General features: G+C 45.1%; 1 protein-coding gene across 1 annotated transcript; it reads left to right on the top strand.

Moving 5' to 3' along the window:
- Nucleotides 1-1,420: 1,420 nt before the first annotated feature.
- LOC119188202 (uncharacterized) lies at nt 1,421-8,462 on the top strand. The gene is made up of 3 exons (XM_037436132.2): nt 1,421-1,802; nt 6,133-6,586; nt 8,045-8,462. The coding sequence occupies exons 1-3, from the start codon at nt 1,643-1,645 to the stop codon at nt 8,334-8,336; spliced, it is 906 nt and encodes a 301-aa protein (XP_037292029.2). The 5' UTR covers nt 1,421-1,642; the 3' UTR covers nt 8,337-8,462.
- Nucleotides 8,463-15,776: the final 7,314 nt, after the last annotated feature.

The following is a 15,776-nucleotide window of genomic DNA, read 5'->3' as shown; positions in this document are numbered from 1 at the left end:
AAATAACTGCTTCTCTGAGCACGTGGAGTCTCATAGGTGTTCAGGGCCCTATAATTGGTTTGATTCTTTTTTCACTCACTCGCTCACTTATTGAAGAAAGAAGAGGTTGGATTGGCCACTTTTTCATCCGTCAAGGCGCAACTATGGGGACTAACTTTATTCAGGATAGTCCTTAACTGTTAAAGCTGTCAATGTAGTGCTTAAAGTGATTAAAATTGCGGCATTCCATCAGGCCTCCAAAGGATGAAACCCACACAATAGCTTGCACAGCGTTGTCCATTAGAGTGAGAGCACTGTTTCACCGCACCTACCTACACCCCCCCCCCCCCTTGACCCCGCTTATCGGTCTAGTCTGAGGTAAACAGATAATTGATGGCTACGCAGGCTAAGGGCAAGGACAAAAGAAAGGTGCACGCAACACATCACAGGGTGAATGTGCATGTGTGTCTCCATTTTGTCCTTGTCGTTAGCCTGCACTCTAAATCAAGTGCCGCATAAAGTGCTGGATATATATACAGAAAACCGGACATATTTCGTCCAGTTTCTTAGATATAACCAGGACCCGATTAAGAGTGTTCGCCACCATCAATTATCATGATATACGAACAAGCCGAAATTGCCACCTTCACCTAAGTAAACGGTTCTTGGAATGTAATATCGGGGATATTCTATCGCCGTTGTCGTCGAAAACCTTCATGACCATAACTCTGCACTTTACACAGTGACGTTACATGTCCAACTCTGTAAAGATTTGGGGTCCTTCCTTATCCTCTCATGCGTGCGCCTATGCATCACAACCCTTTTTCTGTCGTTTCCCTTATTACTAGAATTTCACAGACCACATTGGTGCAGCTGCATCGCTATCATGAATTGCAACGCGAACTAGAACCCTGCATGTGTATTCGAAACGCTTTCGTTGCGTAATACCCTTTAGTAGAGACGTTCGAGTGCAGAAGATCGGGCGTGATAACGAGGCGATCTCTGCGGCAATGGCTCATCTCCAGAAGCACACGTAGCCCACGATCACTGCTGCGAATGCAGGCTCTCGTTTGCCAACATTTTTGAATTGCTGAGATCAAAGGTATGCGGCGCATTAGCACTTGAGATACTTCCTACCTCCCCCCTCTCTTTTGTTTATTTCTTTCTAGATAACGATTCCAAGTTCGATAGGGAACTCGCCTATCTCGTCGGCTCTCCTGCGCACGACTGCCGGGTTTACCGCATCGTGCGCTAACGAACGCTGCACAATAGACTGGACACGGGGCACGCAAGATAACACGTTGAACTGTCCGATGAGCGATAAGCCCGCAAGATTGCTTCATGGGCTCGATGTCCAACGCCTCTCTCCATTACCTCTCGCCAGCGGCTCACACACAACGGGCTTTCCCCTCCGCGTCCATGGTCTCGGCGCGCGGCATCGGAACTGACGGATGCTCCTGATCTCATCCGTTTAGTAAACTTTCAGTTCGAACCTATAGCTGACGGTTTCAAGGGCCGTTCGTGGAAAAATATTGATCGCTGTTGGACAGAAAGCGGAGCTGAGTTGATACAAACTACGTCCCATAGCCGCGCTTATTCACTCGCTTTTCTTTTTTCGGGATCTACGAGTAGGACGTTAACAAGAGTTTATTGAGCGGACAGCATGGAGGAAAAAGGAGCCACGATCCGACCGATGCGTGAGCAGGACAAGGAAGGCGTGACTGAGTTGCGTAGAAGTTATGGCCAACAACTGGGCATCGGGGCACTGGACGCGCTGACCAAGTACGACCCGGACTGTATCTACGTCGCAGTCACCGAGGATGGTGAGCAGTAAAGTGTGGTCTGTCGTTTGAGCGCTGTACAACGTCACCTGTTGCGAAGTGTCGGACAAATTTCAAGACGCAGTATATGAAGAACTAACGCGAGCTTGGTCTCCATAGAAGGCATTAGTGCTAACTGCATGCCTGAAATAGCTAAAACGAAACACATATAACTAGTATACATTGTAAAAAGGACTGAACTGTACGCGATGTTTATGGTAAGGTTTGCTTTTTAAAGATTGGTGATAAGTATTGTAGGCTTTGCCAAGAAGCTCAAGCTTACGTTTTCTTTCTTTTCTCTTTTGTCTGCTCACACTCTTGTTTGGAATAGAATGGAAAAACTTTATTTCATTCCTGCAGGACGCGCTTAGCGCGTAGCGGACGTCTCCCACGTAGGCATCGACAGGGAGTACCTGGCGACCGCTTCGTGGGCCTGCTGGACAGCCCATTGCTGTTTCGCGTTCGTTAATCACTGTACCCACAGACAACTCGAGCGAAATTTTCTATTTCCAGTCCAAAAGCAAAAAGTCACTCAAATGCTACCGAAGAAAAACATGCAAATCGCACACGTCAGAGGCACCCAATGCCTCGGAAAGATTACAGCGCACACACAAGCGGCCGGGCACAAAGTGAAAAAGACACAGCGCTGTGCCTTGTTTCTTTATTGTCTCCGTCTGTGCCCGTTGTAACCTTTCTGCTCCCAGCTAGCCCACTGAACTATACAGTCACGATGTAGTACTTCCTCAACGTTACAAAACCCTGCTGGCAAATGTGATGCCTCACCCCCACCCCCACCCCCACCCCCATCCGCGTCTTACTTTGCCGTGGGTCTTGTGCACAACTAGTTATACCGTACCACTGATGGTATAATATTACGACTATTTTATGAATATCCAATCTTACATATCCTGACATGTCCGGGTGCTAGCTAGCCATTGTAGCTTTTGTTTTCTTAGTGGTCAGATAATCGAATGTTTTTTTATTTTACTAAGGGCCATATTATATTTTCGTAAAAGTTCGTATATACGTGAACAAACCTCATTTTCATCTCTACCACGGCCTCCACGGTGTATAAATAGTTGATCCTATTCGCGTGCACAATCGTTATTTACGGACTTGTGTTCTCAGCAATAATAAGCAAAGCCGGAAAGTATAAAAGAAACTGAAGCTGTCGCACTAACGCAGATATCTTAATGATAACGCACCACGTTATTGATGTGCTGTAAACTGACAATCAACGTGTTGTCTTGACGTTATACGCAAAGAAAGCATGCCGCGTCTTTTTTTATTTTCTTGCTTCACCGGTTCGCTCAAGCCCTGGTGAACGAAATTACGTCACCGTATAACAGCACAAAAAAAAAGGACTGAGTTGAACTCCGCAGTGTTTAGTAAAAAAGAAATACCGTTGCTTCATTGTTTAGCCTGACACTGCACTTGAGTCAAAATAAACTGACACAACGCATGCAGCGGATGTATACCCCGAGCCATTGTTCTCCTTATCAGTTCTTTCAAAGGTCACTGCTTATGCGCGTCGCACACACCGTTGCGTTCGCCGACATGGTGATCGTTTGTTTGGACCCAGTCAATGCACGCTTTCCTGTTTACACAAGGTCTTGTTTACAAAGTGGTCATATTTTTTTTTCTCGCTGACTTACACGTTGAATGCATCATACATTGTGTAGAACTGTGGTAGCTATCGAACACTATCTAACACTGAGACTGAAACTGCAGCGATAAACTAGAAGAGGCACACATTTTTATTGATTGTTCCCGTACGCAGCCTTTCTCGCTGAAGCATCTCGCTTTTTTTTTTTAAACTTTGAGCGCATGTCTTTGACCCCAGCACCTTTTGTTTTGCCGCGGAATCCGCATTTAGATGACGACAAAATCCTAGAGAGAGAGAGTAAACTTTTATTGTGAATAGGCAGAAAACCATAGTAGGGGCGATGGGGGGCAAGTCCAGGGCTCCTGCCTTGCACGATTCAGCGAGCACGCTATGCGTGCTGCTGCTGCTGCTGCTGTTCCTGCCGCCGTTTGGCTAAGCAATGTAGATTAGGAAGGGAGGGGGGGGGGGAATGGGAGGAACACACCATGGGGCAGGGCATTCCAACGCCGAGCGGGACACTGTTGGTACGGATCCACAGAAGGGGCAGTATAGGAAGGGTGGAGAAAGCGAGGCCAGTCTACTTATAGATGTAGGTTTTAGGAATTTCCGAGCCTTACACTATGGCGTCCTTCTCAATCATATCGTTAATTTCGGGAACTGAAACGCCAGTGGTTATTATACTACTTTAACTGCGTTTTGTTTTGAAACGATGTTTATGTTTCATTTATATGCTTAATTTGACAAGGAGCCCCTCAGGTATATCTGAAAGAATCCTACGCATCCTGCTGCGACTTTGTGTGCGTGCTTCGGGTTCGTCTTCCTTAACATCTGAAGCTTTGAAACTCCCTCCTTTCTGCCCCCAGAGTAGGGCAGCATACTGGTTATTCTGAACTGGCTAACATCTCTGCATTTTCTGCCTTTCCTGTTTCGTTCTTTCCCTCCTTCTCGCATTCAGAATTATAGTGTCACGTAAATTCTGGTGCGTATTAATGACCTATGCGTTGCTGCTAAGGTATAGGGTGTTTCAGATGCATTTCGGAAATTCCATGTGTTAGCCACAATATTTTGATGCTTTGTTTTTGTATGATATATGTGGGAATAAAGAAAATGGTAAACAGATCTTTAAAGGTCTCCACAAAGTACCCTCTCACTATTACCATATTCTCTCCGAAGTTGTGTTACGTACCCGTTACACTGTCAGTAATTCTCAGTGCAAACCGTGCCTGCAGTGTTCGAGAAGCTTCAGGACTGTAGTAGATTGTTTCGTTAAGATTACGCACATATTGCGAGCATTACCGATTATTCTGCAACCTACGCGACCGCTAGCGATAACGCTAGAATATTCGACGGTGCTTGTATAAATGCCGACGAGCTTCCTTTACGGTCGGCTCTTTTCGTCCACGTCACGACCACGTGACACTATTTAAATATCTGAACTCCTTGCCTGTAAAGGTTTCATGGTGACAACTACGCGTCACCACATGGGCGTGTGAACTGGACTATCAGTGACTTTTCGGCGGGAAACGTGTCTGTGTAGAGCGCGAACTTCTCCCCTCCTTTTTATTTTTCACCCCCATACTACACCCCATTTTTTTCTTCTAAAGTTCAATATAGATAACAATGCTCAGCCTGGTTAACTTCCTTACCTTTCCCATCTGTTTTCTCAATTGTCTGTTAAAGATGGCATCATGGCTAGCTGGAATCTCTATATCAAGGTCGGGTTGGTTTTGCTTACCATTTACCAATAGTAAGTGGATAAATATTTCAGGGCCACCTTTTCTTGGCAGTTCACGTTCTAAGGATGATTATTTATGACGATTATGTTTTTTTACATATTTACCGGAGTTATTCTAGCGTGATTTTCCCCACGTGCATCTCAAAGATTCAGGAAGCGCAAAACACTTCATGAAACAAGAATAGAGAAGTAATTTGACATGATGCAAATAAGGTTACTCACCACACTCCGCCTTCGCAATAAACCAGAGCCTCGCAGCAGAACACTCTTTTCATGCTTTCACGCAGTGAGAAGAGGACAATGATGATTAGAGCTGACTAACGCTTCTTTATACTGATATTGTGCGTCCAAGCTTTCCTGTACATTATTCGCCTAAAATCTGCTGGGTGTCCCAGATCTCTAGACAGAGTTGTAAAATATACCGACGCACTATATGACGGCGAGACGAAAGGAATGTTGCTTACTCTTGCATGGAGTGATAAACGCTGTGTTTCTGTCTTTTGATTAATTGCCTATTTTGGCACATTCAACTAAGCAACTTTTGAAGCAACGAAGCTGGGCAAACATTTCCAATAAGAAAGTCGGTTTGCAAAACTTCCGATTATGTCTGCATGTCAAACAAGTAGATCGTTTTGCGAAATATTAACAAGTTTAGGAGAGAGGGGGTTACCCTCCCCCCTCTTGTTTGGCTACACCATTGCTTCAGTTTGCTGTGGCGTGCCTTTTAGCGTGTGGTCAATGTATGACGACTGTCTCTCTCTCTCTCTTTTGATGTGCACATCTGTAGAACATATGACGTACAAGCGGTTTCAGACAAGACGAGATCTGCAGTAACTTATTTATTTTCGAATAAATTTGTTACTTCTACCCTTGTAATTTTGTAGGTATATATAACACACAAGTGACCCAAGAACAATAAATATATTCAACGCAGATACGAAAACCCAAATACGTTGGAGGGTGACTCAGAAGTTATGTTCGTATCACCTCAGGTCAGGTGCTGGGCAGTCTCGCCGTCGTAGACCTGCACCCCGACCTAGCGTACGTGATGATGCACGCGGTTCGCGCCGAGCTCCAGAAGTCGGGGCTCGCCACCAGGCTCTGGCAGGAGGCCGTCGAGCAGCGCCTCGGTGCCGACAGAAACGCGTTCCTCATCTGCGGTGGATTCCACGTGGCCATGTACTACCGGCGCTTCGGCTTCGAGTGCGTATCGCCGCAGACCATTCGCTACATTCGGCCGGGACCCGCCGACATCTCCTCGCTGACCCAGAGCGTGGAGGGCGTGCAGGTGGAGGCTGTACAGGTGCAAGACGACTCCGAGACGGTGTCCGCCATCGCCGACTACGACGCCACCGTGTTTGGCTTCCACAGGAAACGTTTCATAGGTCTTGTTCTGGCCGAAAAGGGCAATGCCGTAGTGGTAGCGCGACGAGACGATCAGAACCGGTAAGAATTTTTGTTTTTTTACAGTGAAGATGTCTTTATGATGTGACGCCAATACTACAGCTACCATTGTCGTAGCCGTCGTCGTCGTCGTAGTAGTACACGTTATAGAGATAAAATATACTAGTAGTAGTAGAGATAAAGGTAGTAGTAGTAGTAGTAGTAGTAGTAGTAGTAGTAGTAGTAGTAGTAGTAGTAGTAGTAGTAGTAGTAGTAGTAGTAGTCACGCAGGTCACGCCATCAGAGCGTGTATTGAATAAAAAATAAAACGAAACGGTGGTGTTATGATGATGATGACATTAGTGTTAAATCATGGTTACGACTTGAAGTGATGATGATATGATGGTGGTGGAGATGCGCAGATCGTTAGAACAGCTTCTTTTTCCGAGTATTTTTATCGGCGTGGAGCAGGCTTTAAAGTTTTACTTATTTCGCATTTGAAACAGTTGTTTTTTGAAGTAAGACAAACCATTAGTCATCGCACGGTGTGTATGAATTTGGCAAGAACAATGCTAACACAATACTAACCATTGCAAGCACTGCAGTTGCTATTCGCTACCATATGTTTACAGTTTCTGAGTAATAGACATCTCTTTAACTAAATGTTATTTCTTCTTTTTCTTGTTCTTTCTTGCATATCATAGCTAATGTTTTCCTTTCATCCTCCACTCCACGCCTAGGGCAGCCAGGCGAGACAAAGCTAGATCAACCTTCCTGCCTTTCCTCTTAATTTCTCTCTCTCTCTGTGTCCCAAACGTACTGTTTGCTGTAAATTCTAATTGCAGTAGGGACATTTCGTGGGAGAGACGTACAGGATCAATTGGAAGAGCTGAATTTTTCATGGAGTTAGTTATGCCTGACTGTCGGCGTTCTCATCACTAGGCTGCTTCATATATCCAGTAATAAACCCATCCCTCCTGCAACAATAATGCAATCAAGTGCTGAAGTCCAAAACATTGGTACAACGAAATAGAACAGTACGCTTGTGGATACATTGTTTCCAGCCTTAGAACTTACAGGGCTCAGTCTTCCTCCGAAGCTCCGTGTTCAGTGGCATCACTTCTGACAGGGACAGTCTAAACAATGCAAAGCGTCTACAGGACGAAGCATCACATGTTTTTTTTGTTATTTCATGTGTTTCTAACGAAAGAGGTGCTGTTGAAGATTGGCTGTCACCAACTTTCAATACTTATGAAAACTTTTCTGTTTGGGTGTCTTCAAAAAGAGCACTGAACGAGGTATAATGTGTGTCCCGCCACAAGGCACATTATTTTCATCAGTGGCGTAACCAGAAACGGGGGGGGGGGTTCAAACCCTACTGAATGTTTTCAATTTTTCATGGGTGTATTTACATACACGCATGAAAATGCACGCACGAATATACATAAAATATGGTGAACTCTACCTTCCCTTCCAATTTGTTTTTCTCGTCACTGATTTTCATTGAATTCTCTGCTGCAGGTCGGTGGTAGGCTACGGAGTGGTCAGCACGGACATTAGCGGCCGTGCCCTTCTGAGGATTGTGTACGCGAACGAAGAGACCATCGCCGAATGCATCGTGTACCGCTTGCTCGAGGCGTACGGGCCATTTCACAAAAAGGGTCTCACGGGTCTGCTGCTGGCAGGAGCCGGGGAAGGGCACGGCATCGGCCACAAGATGGCGCTTGAGACCGTACCCTACGTGAACATCCTGTACCGTCGACACGAGCCTAACACTTGCGACTACGGGAAGCAGTTTGTGGTGCCAGTGTAGAATGGTCTGTAATGGACTGATGTACGATCGTCAGACTATGAGCTATTTTTTTTAAGCGCCGAAGTAGTCGACGGGCCTGTTGTCCACACAACTGCTCAAAATACAGAAATACGTTGGTCCACCTTGTGACACTTGACTCAATGCCGAAAATCGCAGCATAGAGAGCTATTAGCTGACTGTTCCGCCTGAAACAACTTTACAGAATGCGTGAGATCTGCTGATTTTTTTTTTACATGAACCCGGCGCTGTTGTTCATTGGCTATGGCCCATCGGACTACTGAACACCATCGTTGCAGTTACTATTCGCAGTCACGGTAACCCCATTCCGATGTACGACAGAGTGGAACGCAAAATGGTTTGCAAGTATTTAAGATACTGTTTACGAACGTCATGCAATCAAAATACAACGTGATGTACCACCAAGCCGAATTAATATTTCCTAAACAAATCGTTGTATTTGCGCATAAAAATTTTACGAAATAGCGAAATCAAAAGTGAATTAGCGCCAACAGGCCTTAATCAATGTTTTGGAAGCGTTCATATACAATAAAGAAAACAAGTATGGTTATGTGACCCTGGATTATGGAAAATAAAAATAATAAACATGCGCTAGAAACCATCAGGGAGTGAGATGATTTATCGGCTAAGAAATTGTTGCTAGTTTTTACACGGGCTGAAACGTCCGAACTCGTAGCGTATAATGCTATAGCCTGGGTGATGAGACTGATGACCACGACAGGAAGGCAGCAAGGACGAGGGTATATGACGGTCCATGGGACTGTCGTGTTTTTCGGGTGAAGTCAGTTAAGCGCAGTGTATAGCTTCCAAAATCAAGCCTTCAAAATGCGAGTATTTCTACCGGGGTCCGCACGATTGGTGCTGCAACCTAGCTCCGGTTACAGCTGTACAAAGTCGTACCATGCACCTGCAACGTCTCCTTCCCGTAGCGTGATTAATCGCAGCTACGACGGGTTCAGGCTAATAATGAAACAGGCTACATCAACAAAACACACTTTATTGCTACGTTGCCAAGAGCGTGTAAATGTCGCGCAGAGAGATAGTCCTGCTCGCAAGAACTCGGGGTGATAAGGGAGACCACAGGCGCAAGAGAGACCTTCTCCCTGACCACTCTTCTGCTTTCGCTTTCTTCTGGAGAGAGTTGTTCCCCTCGCCAGGGAAGAGTACCTTTCCCTCGAGAGTAGCGCAAGCTGGCAGCGGGCGTAATCCTTGGTATTTTAAAGACGATAGTCTTTTTAAAGACGATAGTCTTTCATTGGACCTTCGACGGAAAAGTTTTGGTCTGTCTGCTTGTCTGTACATTTGTCTGTTTGTCTGTCCTAACGACACCTCAAACGGCATTAAACGGCCAACCCCATTCGCAGCGCCCACCAATATTGCTCAAGGTTTAGCCTTCATAGTTGTGCGATTGTCAATTAAAAAGCAATTATTGCGCATATCTGAGGCGCCATAGCAACACTTCAAAGTTTTGCGTGTGTGCCTTTATACTAGAGAAGGCACACACAAGTAACTCTAAGGAATGTAGCGTTTTATCGTGCTGCGCTGACAGTGCAACGCGATGCTTAAAAAGGTGTTTCCACCGCATTGCTACGACGTCCCGGTGGTGGCCTTTGCGTTCTACACCTTATCACCTCCGAGACTGGCGCGCATATTTCTCGGCGGGCTGCGCGCCTTCGTTTTCGGAGATGACTGCCAGATGGCGCTTGTGTCTAACGTGCCTCGATGCGCTAATTCGCCTCCACTACACGCTCGAGCCACTCTAACGCAGCACCTCCAGAATACCATTCACCAATTTTCTTGTTCAGAACATCAAATAAACATTCACTCTCTCCAGACGCAAGCCTAACGCCTTTCGACTAGATTTGCGGTGTAACATGCAGATTTGGAACAAATTTTTTGATGAAGCGTATGCTGCGGGGTTTAATAAGTTCTCAAAAAAGGGGCTACGCTTCTCTTTCGAAGTGACCGGTTTGTCCCCGTGTTGAGACTGGGATCGCGTCACCGTTAAGAAAATAAAAACGGACGCGCGCGCTCTCCCACAAAGTACATTAGAGTTTCAAAAGCAGTTTGCGAGTCATCACTAAAACGAAAATTTTGAGCCAGAATTTGGCAGAAGTGGAATCTTCAATAATGCTAAGTGGTAGATACAAACTATCATGTACGACTATACCAAAAATCAAATATTCACTTGAACGTTACACAGTTATGAAAAGGTATAATTCTGGCGCGTCCCACGATACTTACATCCATATCAGTGCCGATTAATATGGATGGTTGCTGGCTTTGCGCTCCTATGACAACGTCATAAAATATACTCGCATTACTATAGTATACGTCTGCATCTGCCTCACTCTTATTAAATGCGTGGCACAGTAAAGTCACTCCGTCTAGTAAGATATTAGTAACATTTTTAAATCGTCTCCACATCCCACGCCTCGGCTGCTGGCTCTGAGTCTAAATGCTGACTAGCACGATGATTATGCCTAAAGATATGCGTGAAGCAGGCAAGGAGAAAATACACTGCAGACAGGAAAGTCTACAACCACAGGTCGGCGAACTCATTAGTCTGCGCACTTGGACTCACCCAGATTCAGATCGAGCCGTGTGTGTCAGTTCGAGTAAGTCTGGGTGAGTAATACTTTGGTGATTCCGAGTCCGAGTGAGTTTGGCCGATGGAAATTTTTTGTGAGTGTGAGTACGAGTGATTGCAGCTCAGAAAAATGTTGCCGAGTCTGAATCAGAGTGAGTCTAAAGCGCAACATATATTTCTTGAGTCAAAAAAGGAAGAAAAAAAAACAACCACCCGTTTGGGTAGTTCTCTTCTTTCCCTTTCTTAACCCTTCCGCCACCTTGCGGGCTCCCGCAGAACTCATTCGCAATATTTCGTGAGTGATTCGCAGTGTGTTCCACTTACTTTAGCTGACCTTAAATTCTGTCTACTCATCCTCACAATTACTATCAGCCTTACCTGGATTCACGTTTATACTCACGTCCCCTCACAGGTATTCCAAAGCAGTGTCGTTCATACACCGTTTCAATATTTATTGATCAGAAGCGCGAATTACGTAGGGGGTGCCTCGACTTCCCCCCACCCTCTCCGAATCTTCCAGGAAAGTTCTCGATAAATACACCTTAATTATGTTGTCATATCTTCGATGAAAAATGTCCTTACTGATTTCCAAGCACTCTCAACCCTTATTCGAAGATACTATGTGAGACGGCGTGAAGAAGGGCACAAATTACGTGAAATATTGTTGTTTAAACTGTGGTCGAAGAAGCCAATTTTAGTCTAACGAACTCGCGAACCTACTCACTCGAACTAACTCAAGCTAAGATCGAGCCGTGAGTCTGAGTCAGAGTGAGTCCAGATGAAGAATATTTTCGTGAGTGAGCCAAGCGTCAAATGTACTTCATGAGTGAGTCTTGGTGAGCTCCACAATTTTTCGCCGACCTATGGCTACATCTACAAACTGATCTCATTCAGTGCCGAACAAAGGCGTATATATACACAGCTCCACTATGAGGACATGCGTGTGCTTTATACCATCATCATAGGCCGCTGGCTTGTGCATTATTGCGTCGTGTGGGCGCAACGTATTGGTAGCCCGCCTTTGCTTCGCTTTAAAATGGACATTAATTAAACATAGTTGGAAAGGAGGAAACTAGGCGAGGCTATTTTACCAAGGTAGATCTGCCATCAACCTGCATCTTCATCATCATCATCATCGTCATCATCATCATCATCGTCGTCGTCGTCGTCGTCATCACCATCATCGTCATTCATCTAAAATATAGAAATCTTGCTCATGTTCGTTCTCACAGTATTCTGTTAGTATCTATACTCTGGCCAAACGGCCAACCAAAAATGACACTTCATCGAGTAATGAGGTGGATGGTTTGTAAATTCATTTCAGCCTTGTTGTATGATATGGAAAGCTTCAGTCACTCCGATTTCTGTCCTTTCACAACTGCTAGCAATGAGTCTTGTTAACCGGAACTTTTTGGTAACGTACGCTTGTGGATACATACATGATACATGTTTTGGGTAAGTATAACTAGTATAAGCATGTATGAAGAACAAGCCCAAACGAAGGAAGGAAGCTCTGACGAAAAAAAGTTTTTTTTGTGTGTGTGTGTGCAATAAGTCTGTCTATCGCGTATGTTAGCGCTAGACTGGGCTGCCTGCGGTTTAGCAAAACGAACACCGTTGTGATTCCAATACACTCTGAATGAAACTGAATGCAAAAGTAGGCGTTGCTGGGACAATGGGTTCATTCTATACGGTAGACCGTGAAAATTAAGGCCGTTTAGCGCAACTTTGTTCGCCCTAAGCGTGCATCATTTTTATGGTGTCCTCTGAATGGAACTGAAACGGGCATCGAGTTTGGACGAGACAAGCACTCAAAAGACGCGTCGACTGAACAAGGGACGTTTTTGATACTCGCCGAAGCGTGGATTGTAAGGCTATAGAGAACTCTGACTCGTAAACTGGAAGTGCGGCAACGTCGACACGCGGCATAGCCCTGTCTTGGAGCGGGCATGTCGTACTTGCTCAAAAATTCTAGTCCATGACTACGTCGACTGACGAAGACGAGGCCCGGAGTACCGGGTGCTTAAACTCAAAACTCGGTTTTCTTTCTTTTATTCTTCCTGTATACGTTAGAAACGTCCTCGGGGGCTGGAGGAAGCAGCCTGATCGAACCCGGGAGGCGTTGTACATGGCCACACAGTAACAGTATGTAATTTCGTGTAATTAACAAACTAATGTTGTGCTGGCCCTTTCATATACGTGCATATACATCCGGTAATTTGCACGCTGAAAGGAATACGTTTGCGTACGCTGCACGTAGGCCAAGCCCTGTAAAGTATGTTTACTGATACGTTAATTTTGCATAGGAGAGCAGACAGTATAGGGAGAAAGGAAGGATAATGTGGGGACGTCGTCGGGACGGCGTGGGGACCTTGTGGGGACGGCGTTAGAATGACCACCCTCCTCCTCGCAAGTTCGCCTCCTACGTTTACTCCGTCGGGGTTTCTTCTGTCATTCTTTAGAGAGTGCAATTTTATGGCCATGGCAAGTTTATGACGATAATGACGGCTTAAGAACGCATTTGTTGCATCTTAAGAAGAGTTTACAATGCACCTTCATCTTCGGAATACCGGGAACTGAAGGCAGGGCATTGCTAGCAGCACGTGATCTTTTCATTTTCATTTTTGCATTCATTGCAAACCTTATTTTTTTTTTTTTAGGACTCGACTAATGGAAGTGGTGGGATGAAGGGGTTGAAGGGGCGGGGGCTGCGTTGAATTTTGCATCCCCATCGCCCTAACCCTGCGCACGCCTATGAAATTATTTCCATTGAAGGGTTGAACACCACACATCTATGTTTACTTGTAAGATGTGATCAATTTAGTCGTGAGGTGAACGTGTGAAAATTGACGCTAAACAAAAACATTTCTCGCAAGCACACATAAAAGCAAGGTCGTAAAAGCCTATTTTTTTTTTCCACAAAGCTTCTTTTTCTTTCTCTTTTTTATAGTGAGAAAGAGAGCATAAAACATTGAATACGGACAAGCTGCGTAAATGTTAACTGTACCTCTCAGTCCACTATACCATTAGCTCTTGCTACCATCCGAGTTCGGTCGACCAAGGAAGGCTTGCTGCTCCCCCGCTGGCTCAGAACGGGACACAGTCACCTCTCACTCGGCAGAAGAATGGCAAGTTGAGCGAGTCGGTACAACTCGGCAAATGTAGGATTATGTTTGTCCGATGCATAAGGATTGTCCTGGCAGGCGAAAGTTCATCACAGCACCCCGGGCCCTTACTAAGAAGTCGGTGTATTGAGAAGATATTGCGTCGCCCCCCTATTACGCGTACTGGAGGGAGGGGGGCAGTCAAAACTCCTCCCATCTGCCCGTTCACACGTCTATGGTTACTGTGCAAGGAAAAAAATCTAAACTAAATGGTTGATGTCCATGCACTTAAACTTAGGTGGACGTTAAACAACCCCCGGTGGACAAACTTCCGGAGCCCGCCACTAAATACGACGACTCTCGTGATAATATCGTGGTTTTGGGACGTAAAACTCCAGAAGTAATTATTAATTATTATTGAAACAGCTAGGAAGATAGAAACAAAGCACATGCAGACAACCAGTTCAGTTCACATCTCAGGGTAATTCTCACTTCTAAAATCGTTCGTGGTTATTTGTTTTTTGTTTTTCGTAACGACTGCAATATCACAATTGCAGCCATCTGCTGAAACAGATTATGAGCTCAGAATTGTAAAATGATTATGCGTGGTGATGCCGCGTCAGTAATAAAATCTAGTGCAGTCATCATCGTTTTACTTTGACAATACAGCCGTCAGGAGTACGCGACCAAGACATATGGTAGAAAATATATTATAAAGTTTCTTCTTCCCATGCATGTCGTACACAGTTCATGGCATTTGCTCAGGTGAGCCTAATTTGGGGCTCGGGCGAGCCATTTAGCTGGCCACAAGCAAGGCCACGCACTTAGTTTATATTCAATATTCTCCCTATTTCAAATATGAAGCTGCACCTGAGTCCACTAATACGAGAGCTCTTTAGGTCAATCGACTGCTCGGTTCCGTTGATTTGCCTCCTATAGCTTGTTTCAGGATGGCTCGAAAAGCTTCGTTTCATTACCATTTTCTTTTTTGTATTATTCGTTCGGCTTTTTTTTTAATGCAGTCGCTTGACTGCACGGACACACGTGATGCGCGGTTTACCTGATCATACGGTAATATGAGAATATTCTAGTAAGTGCTGACATATTTCGCCTCTGTACTGGGTCTTCTCAAGATGACACCCTTTGTAAGAACTTTTGATACGACGGCGCCCAAGTAAGTAGGTTTGCAGTTTTTTGAGTGGTAGCGAGATTTTGCGAGTTATCGGTACCTTCTTACGTGGCGATTTTTTTTTTGTATAACTTATTCAACAAGAAGTTTCGTGGGGGAAATTTCAGGCGTGTAAGCATAGAAATGACGGCAGCCGGAAAGGCCGAATCCAAGCACAGCTACGCAGGCTTCGCCTGAACTTCAACATCGACATTTTGCACTTCCATCAATTGTTATCGAGCTGTTGAGAGTGCTCGTTCACCGACAACATTTCTAACATTCTTTCCAACATCAAGCCAATTAGAGTTTGTGCCCTCTTAAAAACAAAAGAAAAAGAACACTTGATACTGTGCCCTTTTATCACAAATGTGAGAGCTCGCCATCTTACCGCAGCCACATTTCCCTTTTGAGCGACTGTCATATATGATCGAAGCGTAGGCGGCCATCTGAAAAAAAAAAAAAACGATACTCTCACAAAGCTCCCCTTCTGAATCGCGGTCAGGATGTGAGCACTCTGTAATGTTATGCTACCATGCATGCCGTAGAAAAAAAGCCGGACT

This window comes from Rhipicephalus microplus, chromosome 1, assembly GCF_043290135.1.
Source record: "Rhipicephalus microplus isolate Deutch F79 chromosome 1, USDA_Rmic, whole genome shotgun sequence".
Classification (NCBI taxonomy): domain Eukaryota; kingdom Metazoa; phylum Arthropoda; class Arachnida; order Ixodida; family Ixodidae; genus Rhipicephalus; species Rhipicephalus microplus.
This window is presented reverse-complemented; position numbering and strand designations above follow the sequence as displayed.